The sequence below is a fragment of the Haemaphysalis longicornis genome, unplaced genomic scaffold (assembly GCF_048455015.1).
Source record: "Haemaphysalis longicornis isolate Haplotype H1 unplaced genomic scaffold, Haemaphysalis longicornis Haplotype H1 scaffold_1, whole genome shotgun sequence".
Classification (NCBI taxonomy): Eukaryota; Metazoa; Arthropoda; class Arachnida; order Ixodida; family Ixodidae; genus Haemaphysalis; species Haemaphysalis longicornis.
The window spans coordinates 419,691,497-419,705,103 of NW_027526203.1; the positions used below are offsets into that span (position 1 = coordinate 419,691,497).

Sequence of the window (13,607 nt, forward strand, 5' to 3'; positions counted from 1 at the left end):
ATAAAGAACTGTGTCTTACAAGCTAGCAAAACCTCATGCTCAAAACAGCAGTAGCAAGATGGAAAATTATTAGCGTATGCAGACAGCAATGTGCAAACATGAAAAAAAAACTATAAAACATCAAGTAGCTTTCAAAAATACACTTAATTCTGCATTAACAGGTACAGCAAACCCACATTACAATGAAAGTGCTTTATTCAAAGTTTTTCATCGTTACCACTGCAGTGTAAAGAGTTACATGTTACGTCACACCTGCCTTTAACAAATCCAGTGTCCTGTAACAAAGACTTCATTACAATGAGGGTTTACTGTAAATGTAAAAAAATGGTGTGCACAAGGACCAGTACGCTTTTATCTTCTCGCTTAAAAATTCAACTTTCAACATTTCCAGTAGACAACATTTGATTGTAACAACAACCACAAATGATCAGTGCATTCAAAGCAATAATATACATTGTACAATCTAAGCAATTATGATGATTGAGGACCCCTCCGGAAACAACCAATTAAACAATGTTATTTTGGTGTCATCACAAAGGCGCCCTTTTCAGCTGGCCAAGGCAAGATGTCCAAGTGAAGGGCACAGACCCTCGAAGGCATACGGGGTGGTCACTGCAAGGGGCTTCTGAGAGTCGAACTGGACGTCAGCAAGCTCCTTCAGACAGAGCCATTCCCCGTCCACGGAAACCCGAAAGTTACACAGGTAGATTGTATCCTTGGCCATTGGCCGGCTGGAGGCGGCATGTCAAGGGCTTCCAATAACCAGGGTGAAAAACAAAAGGAAAGACATGAAAAGCCACTGTATGTTTCTTCCCACCAGTTACCTTATGCAGAAGCATTTTATGGGCAGGCTTTACTTTCTGTCGGGAAGTGCAAACTAATCTAGGCTGCCTCCTATTCCTAACAAGCATCAAATTACTCGTTCACAGTATTTCTAATGCATCGTCCGCAATTAAGTGTGGCAGAAAACCTTGTTAATCAAGCCTACAAGCTGGCTACTGAAGGCCTCTTCAAATGAATGCTCTTCTACAAATGGTGTCTGCAGGTTAAAAGGATTGTCTATCGGTGATGAACAATCAGGATCAACAGGCCACCATTAAATACTGATGAAGACATTTGTGGTCTATTAAGTAGAAAAAAGGACGGTGAAACATGGGAGTGGCAGTATTGCCATATTTGGCTGTGTAAAGGTTATAATTAGTGCAGACTGTGGAATATAACAAAGGCACCAGTTTGTGAGCAATTAGGCAAGTACCATAACAGAATGCCTCAAATTGAATACAGAGTTCAGATGCTACAAAAAGCAAGAATAGCAGGAGAAAGCTAGCAACAGCTTAATGTGTGCAAGGGATGGACATTTCAAGAAAAAGCTCCCAACGAGACAACGAATAAGAGTGAAATGAATGCTTTCCCTGCTCTGCACCCCTTTCTCTCTCCCCAAACAGCAACCTGACTTCACCAAAGTATGTTCAAAACAGCAATAAAAATTTATGCCAACCATGAGAATATTTTTTTTTTTCTAAAGGGGAGTTGCCACAGTGGCTACAGTGATGGGCATATGCATTTTTCAAGGGCTGACTGACTGAAATTAACGACCCACAGAAGCCCCGCATCATAAATGCGGCTAAAGAAAAATACAGAATGAGTCTGGAATGCTACTTTGAAAGCCAAACAGTTTGAAACAGGGTGAAAAGCTAATGTTACTCTTTGTACCCCTTTGTTGGGACCCATATGGATAACTAGAAAAGTTTAAGCATGCAGCATCCAGCCTGTGCACAGAAATGCTGTACGTAAAAGCACAAGAACCTGCCAAGAACTTGCAGCCAGTGCAGGCAGGCACTATGCCTCCATGATGCATCTTACATTAGTTGGCATCATGCGCAACTTTGCGGCACGCTTTTCGTGAGCACTTACAATTTCTGTTTTCCCATGAGGTTGGCACTGCACCATCAAATAACTGTCCATTTAAATACACATAAAAACAACGTACGGTGATTGACTTTAGCAAAGTTGTGATTTTTCAGATTACATTGAACGTAACTTGTGAATGCAGGTTGATGGACCAGTTGGTATTTTGACATTCTGAAGCACAGCGCATCTGACACAGCAGACACGACATGAACCCAGCATTGTGTCCATTTCTTCTCTTCTGTGCCTTGTGGTAAGTGCACAGTGCTTCAAGAATGGTTAGTGTGCATAGCACACGGAATGTCAGCTTACAAAGCAGTACCACATGTTCAATTCTCTCAAGGTTGAGACAGAGAAGCAATTGTCAAAGGCACACTCCCCCTGTTTCCAACGATCAAAAGCTTGGTTTCAAACAAAAAAGCGCATGTCTATCCAAAAGAGGACAAAATTAAAAGTGTCAATATGATAGCACTAACGAAGTCTACTAGTCATGATTACATGGGTCCAGTGTTTGATTACTGGTTCAATTTGCGGCAAGGACTAGTGCATCTAATGGAGCAATAATTTAGCAGTGCAACACAGGCACTTTGTGCATGTTTCCAGAACATTGTTCACCCCCCCCCCCCCCCTCAACAAAACACGTTTTTACGCACACCGTTTCGATGTGTGACAGCAGGCTAGGAACAACAATGGCCTGCAGCCAATTTCATTTTGAATTGAGAACTCTACACTATCTGTTTGCTATTGAATGGCATTTAGAAGCGTAGATATAAGTGACAGCAAGCACGCCGAGCACAGCCAACTCCACTTGTGCATATGACCTCCCAGATGCACATGAAGTTCAAAAATAATGACAACTACATTGACCAACAATGAAGCAACGGAAATATTTGTTTACAGGCCCGTTTACTTTGTCCATGCACGCCAAATAAATACTTTAAAAAATGAAATCGGCACGCGACAACAGCCGGCAACACCCTGTACCAAGGCTTCGGATGGGCCGTTGCCGCATACGTCTTTCACAAACTGCTTCCAGAGACCTCCAATACGCGCGGCAGTGCAACGCGCCGGTAGATAAGGCTAACATCGCAAATTAAACCAAACACCAGGCCACTGACTTCCCTACCTGCCATTTTGAATCCTGAGCAACCCACGAGCAAGCAACAAGGATACGATAGCTCGGCGCTCTCGGGATGGTCTTCGCCGAGCGGACTGCGAGTGTCAGCGGCGCTTTGAGACGTCGGCATATACGCGAGAGTCCTGGCCTCTGCTTAAAAAGCGTACAGGCGAGCGGCAGCTCGCGGAACTACCAACATGGCTCCTCCTTTTTCGTACAGCACAAAAATATTGGGAGGCGAGAAAACCGAGGGCAGCAAAACGGGAAGGAAGGGACGAAAGAGGCGGGGGGAACATCGAGCGGCACCACCGCTTGCGACTGATCGATCGGCGCTCGGCTACGTAGGCGCCGCTTGTCTCCGTGCGAACCAGCTGAGATCTAAAGAGTCGATTCAAGCGAAAATTAACGACAAAACGCTGGCATTCCTTAGTATCAACTAGCACACTCGTATTTTCCGTGTCGCTTCAGAAATGACGCGCCGAGAACCTAAAGCTCTATCACCATAAGGTAGCTGACAAGCAGCGACAAATGGAACTACGTACTGTTTATGCAGCGCTAACCAGGCACTAAAACAAGATACTTCAACAAGCAAATGACAAGGTGTCGGAAACGAACAGAATGCGAGAACATTTTTTGCATTTAACCGATGTCCCCTCATGCTCTCACGAACGTGCGCCAGAAACATCCTTGCACTTCAGAATGTCACTCTCCAAGAACACAATACGGAGCAGGTGGAAATAAATACAGGAGGAATCACAAGCACTTAACATTGTCAAAACTAACACAAAAATGTTTTCTAAGCTGGGATGTTAGTTGAACACGATGTTCGCATTGAAATTTGCGCGTAAGACAACATCGTTTGCGCGTTCACATGTGAGATTACTCGACAAACACGGTCATAATGTTGCAGTAGCATAGTTCGAACAAAATTATTTTAGGGGGACAGCTCTGACGCATGTATCAACAAATGTTCAGAAGAACTGTAATCAGCACGAGATGGTGACGCGCGCACCACTCCGTTATCAGCGTCGTAAGTCAACAACGTGGAGGATGGACACTCTACTAGCCCACACGAATAACAAAAATGACAACAAATATGTTTTTTGTCAGTCTTATTATGACAAGCGTCCCAATTATACAAACAGAACCCCCACAAAACAAGCAAGAACAAAATACAACTAATAGCACAGCTTTCTACACGAACATTCTAATTGTTTCATATGTTGTAAGGTAACACCGCCATAAGAGGAACTAGCAGAGCTTAAATACGTCATACATTTCCAGCTTTCTGCAACAAATACCAAAATACAGAAAGCTGTTGCAACAAACGCAAAAGTTTACTGCAGGGTACCAAAGAACTTCACAGCAGAATACCACAGCACAGAAATGTAAGAAAACGTGTGAAAGCCCTTCAAATGATTTCGAAACAATTCCATAGCATTTGCCTTCACAACAGCCGTTCACCGGCTGTTTACAAGAAAGGTCAACGAAGCGGCATGCAAAGCCACTGGAATGAGCAAATTTAACGGAGGAGCCAGACAACAGCTGATGCCGCCGAAACCAGGAAAACACCCACAATGTTTATGGCTCATGAGATTCAGGCCAACGGTTGCGCCCATTGGTGGCCAAAATTCATTTGGCCTACTAAGGTTTGAAAGCACAATAAAATAACACTTATGTCCTTAGCTCATAAGCAAATCAGATAGTACCTGCTGAAAAAATACTGCACGATTAGCGCCAGCTGAAGTCATGCAACGGGGGCAAGGACCCGCGGATAAAAGTAACGCGGACTTACTTGGTCGGTAGTACTTTTCGCGGCGGCTGTAGTCAGCTGACAACAAGAAAATGGGCTGTCTCTCGCAAGCTGGGGCCTGGCTGCCTCGACTATTCACCAAGGAAGCACTGCTTGATTTGTCCACTTTGGAAACGTTCGTTTTTTCACCAGTATCAACAAAGCTGGTCACTGTAGAAGCCGCCATGACAGTTGTGGATCGATTTGGCTTGGCTTGGTTGTCCACGAAAGTGTTGCGGAGTTGGCACAGAGATGCGAGAGAGGCGCTCGGTTCAAAAGTAAAAACAAAGACGAAAATTATTTTTACGAGAACAACTGGGCGAGCGCATCCTTGTATACACATACCATCTGAAAGGCTGTTTTGCCTCAGAGATTCGGTAGATTTTGAGTAGTAATACTTGAAGGCTTGAAGGTAGCTACATCTCGTTGGTGCCGGAATGCCGAGAATGCAACAAAGCCGTTATCGGACAATCTAAACGTTCACCTCCCCCTTCGTTCGTTTCTGGCGGCAGTTTGTCCCACCTGAAGGCTTTTTCCGTAGAAAAGTAAATTAATTACAAACAGAAAAGCGTACAGTGCAGAAGCACCGCTCCTAGCTGTCACTGGCTGCTACTTTGTGTTGTCCGCAGCGTGTGCTTTGTGCCTCCGCACCGGCAGGGACAAAAACGCCCAAATCGGTTTCAAGAATCTCCCTCTTTCAGCATCCCCCGCTGCAAGGGTTTTGGCGGTTTTGCTCGGCTAGAAAGACTGTGCGGGGAGAAGGGGGAATGGGACGGGGGGCGGTTTTGTCAGTCCGGGCTCGGTCCGTGTACCAGTCGCCTCGCTAGGGGACAAGCTCGCGTCCCGTATTTTGAACCGGGAAAATGCGTTTGTTGCGAACGATACGTTCCAGAATAGTGATGCTGTTGTTTTTGACCGCATGGACATCGCTTAAAGGAACAGTCGTTGCCGAAGAGGGAGCCAATGACGAGGAACCCGAGATGGACTTCCAGGCAATTCACGAAAACATCGAACAGGTCATGAGCCAGCAGATGCCACACAACGAGAAGGTAAGAGAGGAAAAAGAATGGTTTTTCAGGCAAAATACGAAGGTTACTGTTGCTTGTTTTCAACACCACCAATATTAGTGTTATGCAAGCACATATTCAATCTAAAACGAAAAGCGATGTATCCATTTTACAAATTCTTCACAAAAATGAGGGGTAATCAAAAGTATGAAGAATTTATATTTTATAAATCAAAAGCTAGCAATCCTTTTCGCCCAGACTCCTTTTAATTTTATTATATCATTATTACTATTTTATTATATGCATTGTTTTTTCAGTGAAATGGCCAGTTCCTAGGATATTTTTGTCGTGAAGATGTTATCTGAAATGTACTTAATTATAGGCACTCGATAAAATTATCCCGCTTGTTCCCAGAGAACTAAATCAGTATAGACTGCATGCTGACGCGAAGGTAATTAGTTGTGAAATAGTTATATTTTGTAGATATGTTTTCGTGGAGTCAGCATCGAAAACATCGTTTAATACTCGCTTTAAATAAGTAAAAAACGTGAAAAGACAAGGGGCTGTGATGAGCCCGAATAATTTGTTGCCAAAACAACTGCTGAAAGAAAACTCCTTTCTATGAAAGCCTCTTCTGAAAAATCGCGCACTCGAGTGCGCGTATGCCCGTTGTCAACGAGTAACCATCACCGCGCGGAAACAACTCTTGGATGTACCGACCTGCTGAACCTTTTCCTTACAACGTTAAACTCTTAAGCATCGTCTAGCGAAAAAAGCTGGTTTTATTTTTTGATGATAATTTTAATTAAATCGACTCAGACTTTTTCATTTGGACGTTTCGTGGGTCCCGACTGAGTAACGGTTAATTGCACGCCGGTAGCTGACTGCGAGGTAACGATTGACGCAACGTTACATTTCCTCAACAGTTGTCGTTTATCCTCATTCCGGGTCAGTGCACCCGAAATTTGAATACATTCTGCTGGATGCATGGTTTGGTTATCGCGCTCATAGAGTTAATACTACTGATCGCGCTCTTTCCCATTGTTGCCTGCTGACAGCGGCGGTGCCGTTGCAACTTCCGCACAAAAGCAGCTGTTCGACGGCTCGATTTTCCTACACATCGCTTTGTTGTTTCTACGCTCCCGAGTCCCGCGTCCTTTCTGGCCATTCACGGGCGGCGCGCACGCCACTTTTCGGAAACGTCTCATTACTCATCTACCACGCGTACAAGTAGTTTCGGATTTTCTTTTAAAGACGATAGTCTTTCTTGGGCTACTTAAACCCAGACATTTTGGTCTGTCTGTATGTCTGTCTGTCTGTGACTCGATTCAGCCACCCGGCCAAAGCAAAACAATGCGTGCGCAATAGTCTTATATAGTCACAGCTAAATCTACCCGTCTATGTCCAGTGTAATGTTCATACGTGTCAACATTGTTGAAGAAGAACAAGACATTACGCAAATATGAGACAACAAATCAATACAGAAGTGATATTTGCAGTGTTCCTCTCTAAAAAATCAAACATGCTTGACTTCTGCGAAATTAAATACTTCATCAACTGCAGAAAAATAATTCACTCCGCCGTCGCCTGCTGTCGCCCATGGAGGAAAGAAAAGGTTAGGAGAGGCCCTGACGTCACATTTGTGAAGCCGAGTCCCGCCATGACTTGAGCCCACTGAGCCCAGCACTCTATCCCATCATCCTTTGCTGCCTCCGGTTTGATTTGACTAAGATGGCGTCGCCCTGCCCTCCCACTTCGCAGTGAAAACAGCTTCGTCGCTGATTCCTCGGTGCGATGTCATGTTCTAAGCTGTTGATTTCGCCTTCAATTTGCCCATTCTAACCCTCACCCAAAGTTTTAATCGAAAAACGGCCTTCGTTTCTGAGATAGAAGGACGATTTTTCAGCTCTTAAGCCTGGGAAAGTAGCGTTTGTCGTCGTCATAACAGGATCGCGGGATGGCGAACGCATACGAGTTAAGGCCGCCTCCGACGGCGGAGTTTTCAAACTGGCCTAATCTAAAAACGTTTGTCGTAGCGACTGTGGTGGTTTGCAAGCGTTGCGAGGCAGCCACATACCAAGCGACTTAAAAATTTGTCCGTTCTATTTGCCCAAATTTGACCGCCGCAGTTGTAAACAAATAAGCAACATTGTCCATGGGCTCAAGAAAAATGACGCCACTTCCTTCACACTTTTCGCAATGCATTGGGATGCTAGGGGCCTCTCCTGAGTTTCTTTCCTCCATGCCCGCGCCACTATAGCTTCTGGCGCCATTTTAAGAAATCGACCGGCAACAGTTACGCAAGGTTCCACCAGATAGGTTCTACGTTCTGCTTGCAACGCACGTGGAGTAGGGAAACGCGGTTCTATAAACGTTGAAGTAGGGCGCCTCGATTAACGCTCGTCTTCGCCGTACGGCAGCGTTCGCATCGAGACACCCGGTTTAGAGCAGTGGAACGCGGGAAATTTAAAATGATTTAAGCAAACCTTTGGCGTCTTTACCTTGGGAGGAGCGCGACGCAAAATGAACAACATGAGAGGTGAGCGGGAAAGCGAAGGGAGGCATTTACTTCGCAAAAGCCGATAAAGGCTATCGTCTTTCGACGGCATTTGCAACGAAGGGAGCAGATACGCGGCCAATTTTTTTCTCCGCATACCTTTCCTCTTCTCTATGTTGTGACACACGTTCTGCTTACTCGAGCTTCGGTTTATCGAGCACCACTTGTCTTTCTGACACAACTTTTGTTTTATCCCACATCACATCGACAGCGTGTTTGCATTCCTCGCAATACCAACGATTGCAGCTTAGCAAGGTCCGAAAGGAGGGCAGTTATACTTCAAAAAGCCTGCCACTAAACTCTGACAATTACAAACAATACGTTAAAGTCCGTTACATATGGCTAAAAAGCCACGACACTAATGTTAGGAGGAGAACCTAACGGTGGAAAAATGTCACACGCGCTGTAAAACAAGTAATTTTTTTTCTTTCAATTCATGAGTGTTATCCGTAAGTTAAAGCATCTCGTAGAGAAGTCGGAAATTTTTGCCGTGCAGTTGTTTGGCTACTTCGGCTGTTCGCAGGTCCATGGGGTAGTGGGCGGGCTGCATACGTCGTCGGCGTGTTGGCAGTGAGAAGTTGGAAATGGTACCTATTGCTAAAAAAGTATTACTTACCACTGTTCCGGAACGCGTGCTGAGAGAAATACCGGCTTCAGGTGGCATATGCTAGAAACTTATTTTTATTCATCTATTACATCATTGAAGTTTTAAAAAAATGAAGCTTCGGCCCCACCTGAATACTTATAACTCATACCTTGAATAATCCATGTCTCAGTAGCGAGCGACGCAGGTGGCGTTAACGTGAATAGTGAAAGGGGATTAAAAATGAGCGCTTATTGATATGACGAAGGCACGCATTCCCTTCTTGCAATTCCTCTGGAGAGTCTCCCTGTCAAGGAAACTCCTAACCAGAGGCCCCATGCATGTTCAAATCTGTGCCTCTGCCGCCCTGCAGACATCGGCAAATCATTCGCATCCTTTTTCCCATACTTTGCAATTTCCTTTCTTGAGTTGACTCCAAACCTCCTCTCCGTTAGGCCCATCGTTTGACCCTCAACAAAGAGTACAACGGTAAAAATGAAGGCCGTGGATATCGCCACGATGCTAAACACGACTTACCAGCGGACACATAACGTGTTGCAGCCACGGGAATCGACAGGGGGGTGCCCTCCCCCCCCCCCCCCCCCCCCCCCAAGCAGGACCAGCTGTTTCCCTCCTCCCTCCCCCTTCTCCAACCTTCCGCAGCCCGCCGCTCCGACCGTCCTTCCTTAAATTTTTGGTGACATTGGTCATCAGAGACTTTTCAGGATGTTAATTGCGATCCCAACGTCACAAGGGGGTGGGGAGAAGGGGAGAGGACATTTCTTTCTCCAGCGAGAACGCAAGTAGACACTGCCAACCGAGATGTAAGCGAGCCGAGCCGTCCCTGGCAGCTTTCCTTGCAAATTCCGCATCTCGCATTTTCCCGAAAAACCGAAGTTTTTATCTTGTCTATTTCTGGATTAGGTAGGCCTGGGTTCTTTCTTAACGGCTCCCTCGCCTGACGGCAGGTGCTGAGCCACTCAAGGGCCGTGGCAAATGTGTTCGAAGGGGGCACCTGTCCCATTTGCTCCTGCGAAACATACTGGTGGGAGAAAGGTGCTGTTCAGAGTCGGAACGCGCATTTACTTTTTCCGCGCATCTTTCCTAAAGCAGCAAGGGCATGAGTCCAAGAAACGATGTTCCGGAGAGTACGGAAACCCATTCCGGCGAGGCTCCAGTCGTGTTCAGCAGAAAAGGCCACAGGGACCATGAGCATCAACAAAATTAATCCATAAATTACGAGTTACTCAGATGCACGCCTTCCCTTTTTCAGCTCGGGCAAGGTGCCGCTGAGTATGTCCTCGAAAGGATATTTGCTGACTGCAACTATGGCAAACTCTTTTGGCCCCGTGCACTTGCCACCTCCCGCTACTATTTTCCTCCCGTAAGTGGACTGGCGAGTTCTCTAGGTCGCCTGAAGTCGTACTTGCGGCATCCGTTCGAAAGGCGAAGAATTCGTGCCCCCATACCCTTTTTTTTATGTGCTGCTAGATAGCACCGAAATGTGAAATCGGCAGCACCAACGTTCAACCTTCAGCTGGCTGAAGGTTGAAATGTCATTTGACCCAAATGGGGTGCTTCGAATGCCATTCAGAATCCGCCGTGCTACACTACAATTCCAATGGCATTGGAAAGCTTTAGCATTCGCTCGCCGTGCTGCATGGCGCTGCTGCTGTCGAGTTCTGTTTTTACACAATAATGCAACAATCAAATTTAGCTGCAGTCTTTCGTATAAAAATGATATGAAATTACCAATAACGTAAACTTTGACACGGTTTTTGCTTAATTCTGAATCCCAATCGAGGTTTTTTGTGCTGTCTGGCCACACTGGTTCGTTGCTTGCTCGCACTGGTGCTGAGAGTACGGAATAATTACATCTTGATATCACGATTTAAGAGAAGTAAACAAAGTCCCACAATTAAGAATATTTTGCTCGTTTTAGGTACGCCAGTAATGTATTTACGCTGTGCGCGAGAGTGCTAGAAATGGCATTTGAAATCCCAAATGTCTCCCTCGGTGCTCATTTGGCTCGAATGACATTTGAGCCGAATGGCATTTCAAAACCTAGTGTAGCAGCAGAACTTGGCATTTGAGTCAAATGACATTTGGTTCAAATGACATTCGGACGCTTGTGTAGCAGGGGTATAAAACATCCATGCAGCAAGGGTCAGTTGTGGCCGTGTACCTCGCAGGTTAAACAGAAGGGCAAAAAGTCCTGGTAGTGCGCAGTGCACCTCGCAACCTCGTGCGCCAGAGCGAGCTCGTGTCTGTGAGCATCGCGAAACTGTTTTAGACAAGTGCGGCACCACTGGAAAGATAAAATGGACATCACAAACTTATTTATAACAAAAGCCGACATTGATTCTAATGCTGTGCCCTGTTTGATAAAGAGCCAAATTTCTGATCTGGGCAACATTCCCGCGGCTTCAAAATCGAAAGATCCATTTGTCAGCTTTCTGCTGTGTGTGGGTGCCTTTGTTGTGTGGCGCCAACGAGGTGTAGCCGCCTTGCAGGCACGACCACAGCGTGCCATGTATTCCCTGTTGTGTCGTGTTCGAAAAATGGCCATAGAGCATCTGCAGCATGAGCTGGTGGCGCTGGGTGAAGAATCTTTCCTCATGCGTTGGTCGACTCGCTTTATCAAGGTTGCCAATAACACTGCGCAATGGTTTATCGTGCCTTATTAATAAGGTGAAACTTGCGTGCTGAAGGGAGTTGCATGTTTGAGGCCAAGGCGCAGTTTAGGCAGCCCGGCTGAGCATGCATCTCTGTACGGACATAGAACTGATGTGTGTGAACTGTTGTGGTTTCCACGCGTGAACTATGGTGTCTGAGCCTCGTGCCACGGACGTTATTGTGAAGAACCTTCGGTGCGGTGGACTAGTTTTTTTGTGAACTTGTGTGATGTTCACTTCCTTTCCTCTGTGGCACATTGCGTAAATCCTGTGCCCTGTCGACCCGTGTAGTAGCTAACTGCAGCGGGTCCTTACTTTAACAAGTTTTTAATACATTCTCCTTATGTGTGGTCTCGTGACCCTGGCTGTGATGTGTCTGGATTGACATTTCCTAATGAAATTCCAAAATAAGATTCACAATTTCTATTTTACGAGGGTTGCATTTCGCACACCCTCTTATTGCCCATGGCACGTACCCGCAAGGAGGAGTTCGGGCGAAACGAGATTGTGGGCAGGCGGCCTTCCGCACCTTATAGAGGCGGAAGAACCTTCGGGGCTAGAGGTGTCGGCGTCTCATGTAGTCACTGTACTAAAACACCGGGACGTTCGTTTTCCAATACCTCGCGCTAGAACGCCTCGTGCTTCAAAGACACGAGGCTTTTACAGCAAAGATACTTATACCCCCAATTGTTTCCAAGCATGACGAAGCGGTTCTTCACCGCGTGCGGCTAAATGTCGCTTACACAAGTTATTTTCGATTCAAGATGAAACAGGCCGCTTCCCCCTTCTGCACTCTTTGTGACGTGCGCGAGGACTTGAACCACATATTATGTGAGTGTACGCGGATATAGAGCAGCTAGAACGTCCCTTCTAGTGTCCTTGGGTCGTCCGCTTTTTAGAGGACTAACTCTAAGTGACGTGCTAGGCCCTTGGTCGAACGCTAAACGAGCATCTCGGGCGACAAAAGCTCTATTGTCTTTCCTGCGAACCACAGGACTTGATCAGAATCTTTAAATAGGACTCTCTTAATGAGCGCGTCATCTTCATCACAGTCATTATCATCATCTGTTCATTGATTTCATTTTTTCATACATCTGGTGTAGCAAGCTAGGCGCCTTGGCCAGGCTAACCACACCAGTATCATTAAAGTCTATTCTCTCCCTCCCTCCCTCCCTCCCTCCCTCCCTCCCTCCCTCCCTCCCTCCCTCCCCCCTCTCTCTCTCTCTCTCTCTCTCTCTCTCTCTCTCTGTCTCTCTCTCTCTCTCTCTCTCTCTCCAATTGTTTCATCTCCGTGGGCAAAAACGCCAAGGCCTAAGACTCCGAGCGCTCAGCATCGAAACCGCATTATACACTTTATCATAACTTATAAACCGCATCACACATCGAAACCGCATCGTACACTTACACACTGCATGCTTCGCCCCTCCCCAGGCGTCACGTTAGTGGAGATGGCCCAGTTTTTTTTTTTTGAGAATAAAGGCGTCTTTAATTAGCTGTTACTTCTAAGTTAATAATGAAGTGCCACCTACTCACTATTCTCAAGTTATTACTGCGACAGGACCAGTGTCGGAAAATTTTTCGCCCTTGATACGATGACATCTATACCGCCGCTGTGGCTCAATGGCTAAGGCGTTGTGCTGCTGAGCACGAGGACGCGGGTTCGATTCCCGGCCGCGGCGGCCGCTTTTCTGATGGAGGCGAAAAGCAAAAACTCCCGTATGTTCGAGATTTCGGCGCACGTTAAAGATCCCCTGGTGGTCAAAATTAATCCGGAGCCCTCCACTACGGCGCGGCTCATCGCCTGCGTTGCGTCGGCGCATTAAAGGAGCCATGAAGAGAAAACAAAAGTTTGTTTTATTCGAAAGATTAGGTGTTTCATAGTACCCCAAGCGCTTTCCCGGAAGCAAATGATGCTTTATTCACTGAGAAATAAGGCAATTTAAGCCAAAATTTTAAATCTCCCGCTAA

General features: G+C 46.1%; 2 protein-coding genes across 6 annotated transcripts in view; one reads left to right on the plus strand and one right to left on the minus strand.

Moving 5' to 3' along the window:
- LOC144155625 (RUN and FYVE domain-containing protein 2-like) overlaps positions 1-5,036 on the minus strand; it is a 75,921-nt gene extending 70,885 nt beyond the window's left edge. The window contains exons 1-2 of one of the 5 annotated variants that reach the window (XM_077687188.1): positions 3,082-4,731; positions 589-731 (exon numbers count right to left, since the gene is read on the minus strand). In XM_077687188.1, the coding sequence (XP_077543314.1) occupies positions 589-731; positions 3,082-3,155 (217 nt within the window). In that variant the 5' untranslated portion in view covers positions 3,156-4,731. Of the gene's footprint in view, positions 1-588; positions 732-3,081; positions 4,732-4,820 lie in introns of those variants that run through there. The other 4 variants (XM_077687190.1, XM_077687187.1, XM_077687186.1 and 1 more) reach the window with 4 other exon arrangements.
- Positions 5,037-5,141: 105 nt separating this feature from the next.
- LOC144155627 (pancreatic triacylglycerol lipase-like) overlaps positions 5,142-13,607 on the plus strand; it is a 35,138-nt gene continuing 26,672 nt past the window's right edge. The window contains exon 1 of the mRNA XM_077687192.1: positions 5,142-5,866. Coding sequence (XP_077543318.1) covers positions 5,681-5,866 — 186 coding nt within the window. The 5' untranslated portion in view covers positions 5,142-5,680. The remainder of the gene's footprint in view (positions 5,867-13,607) is intronic.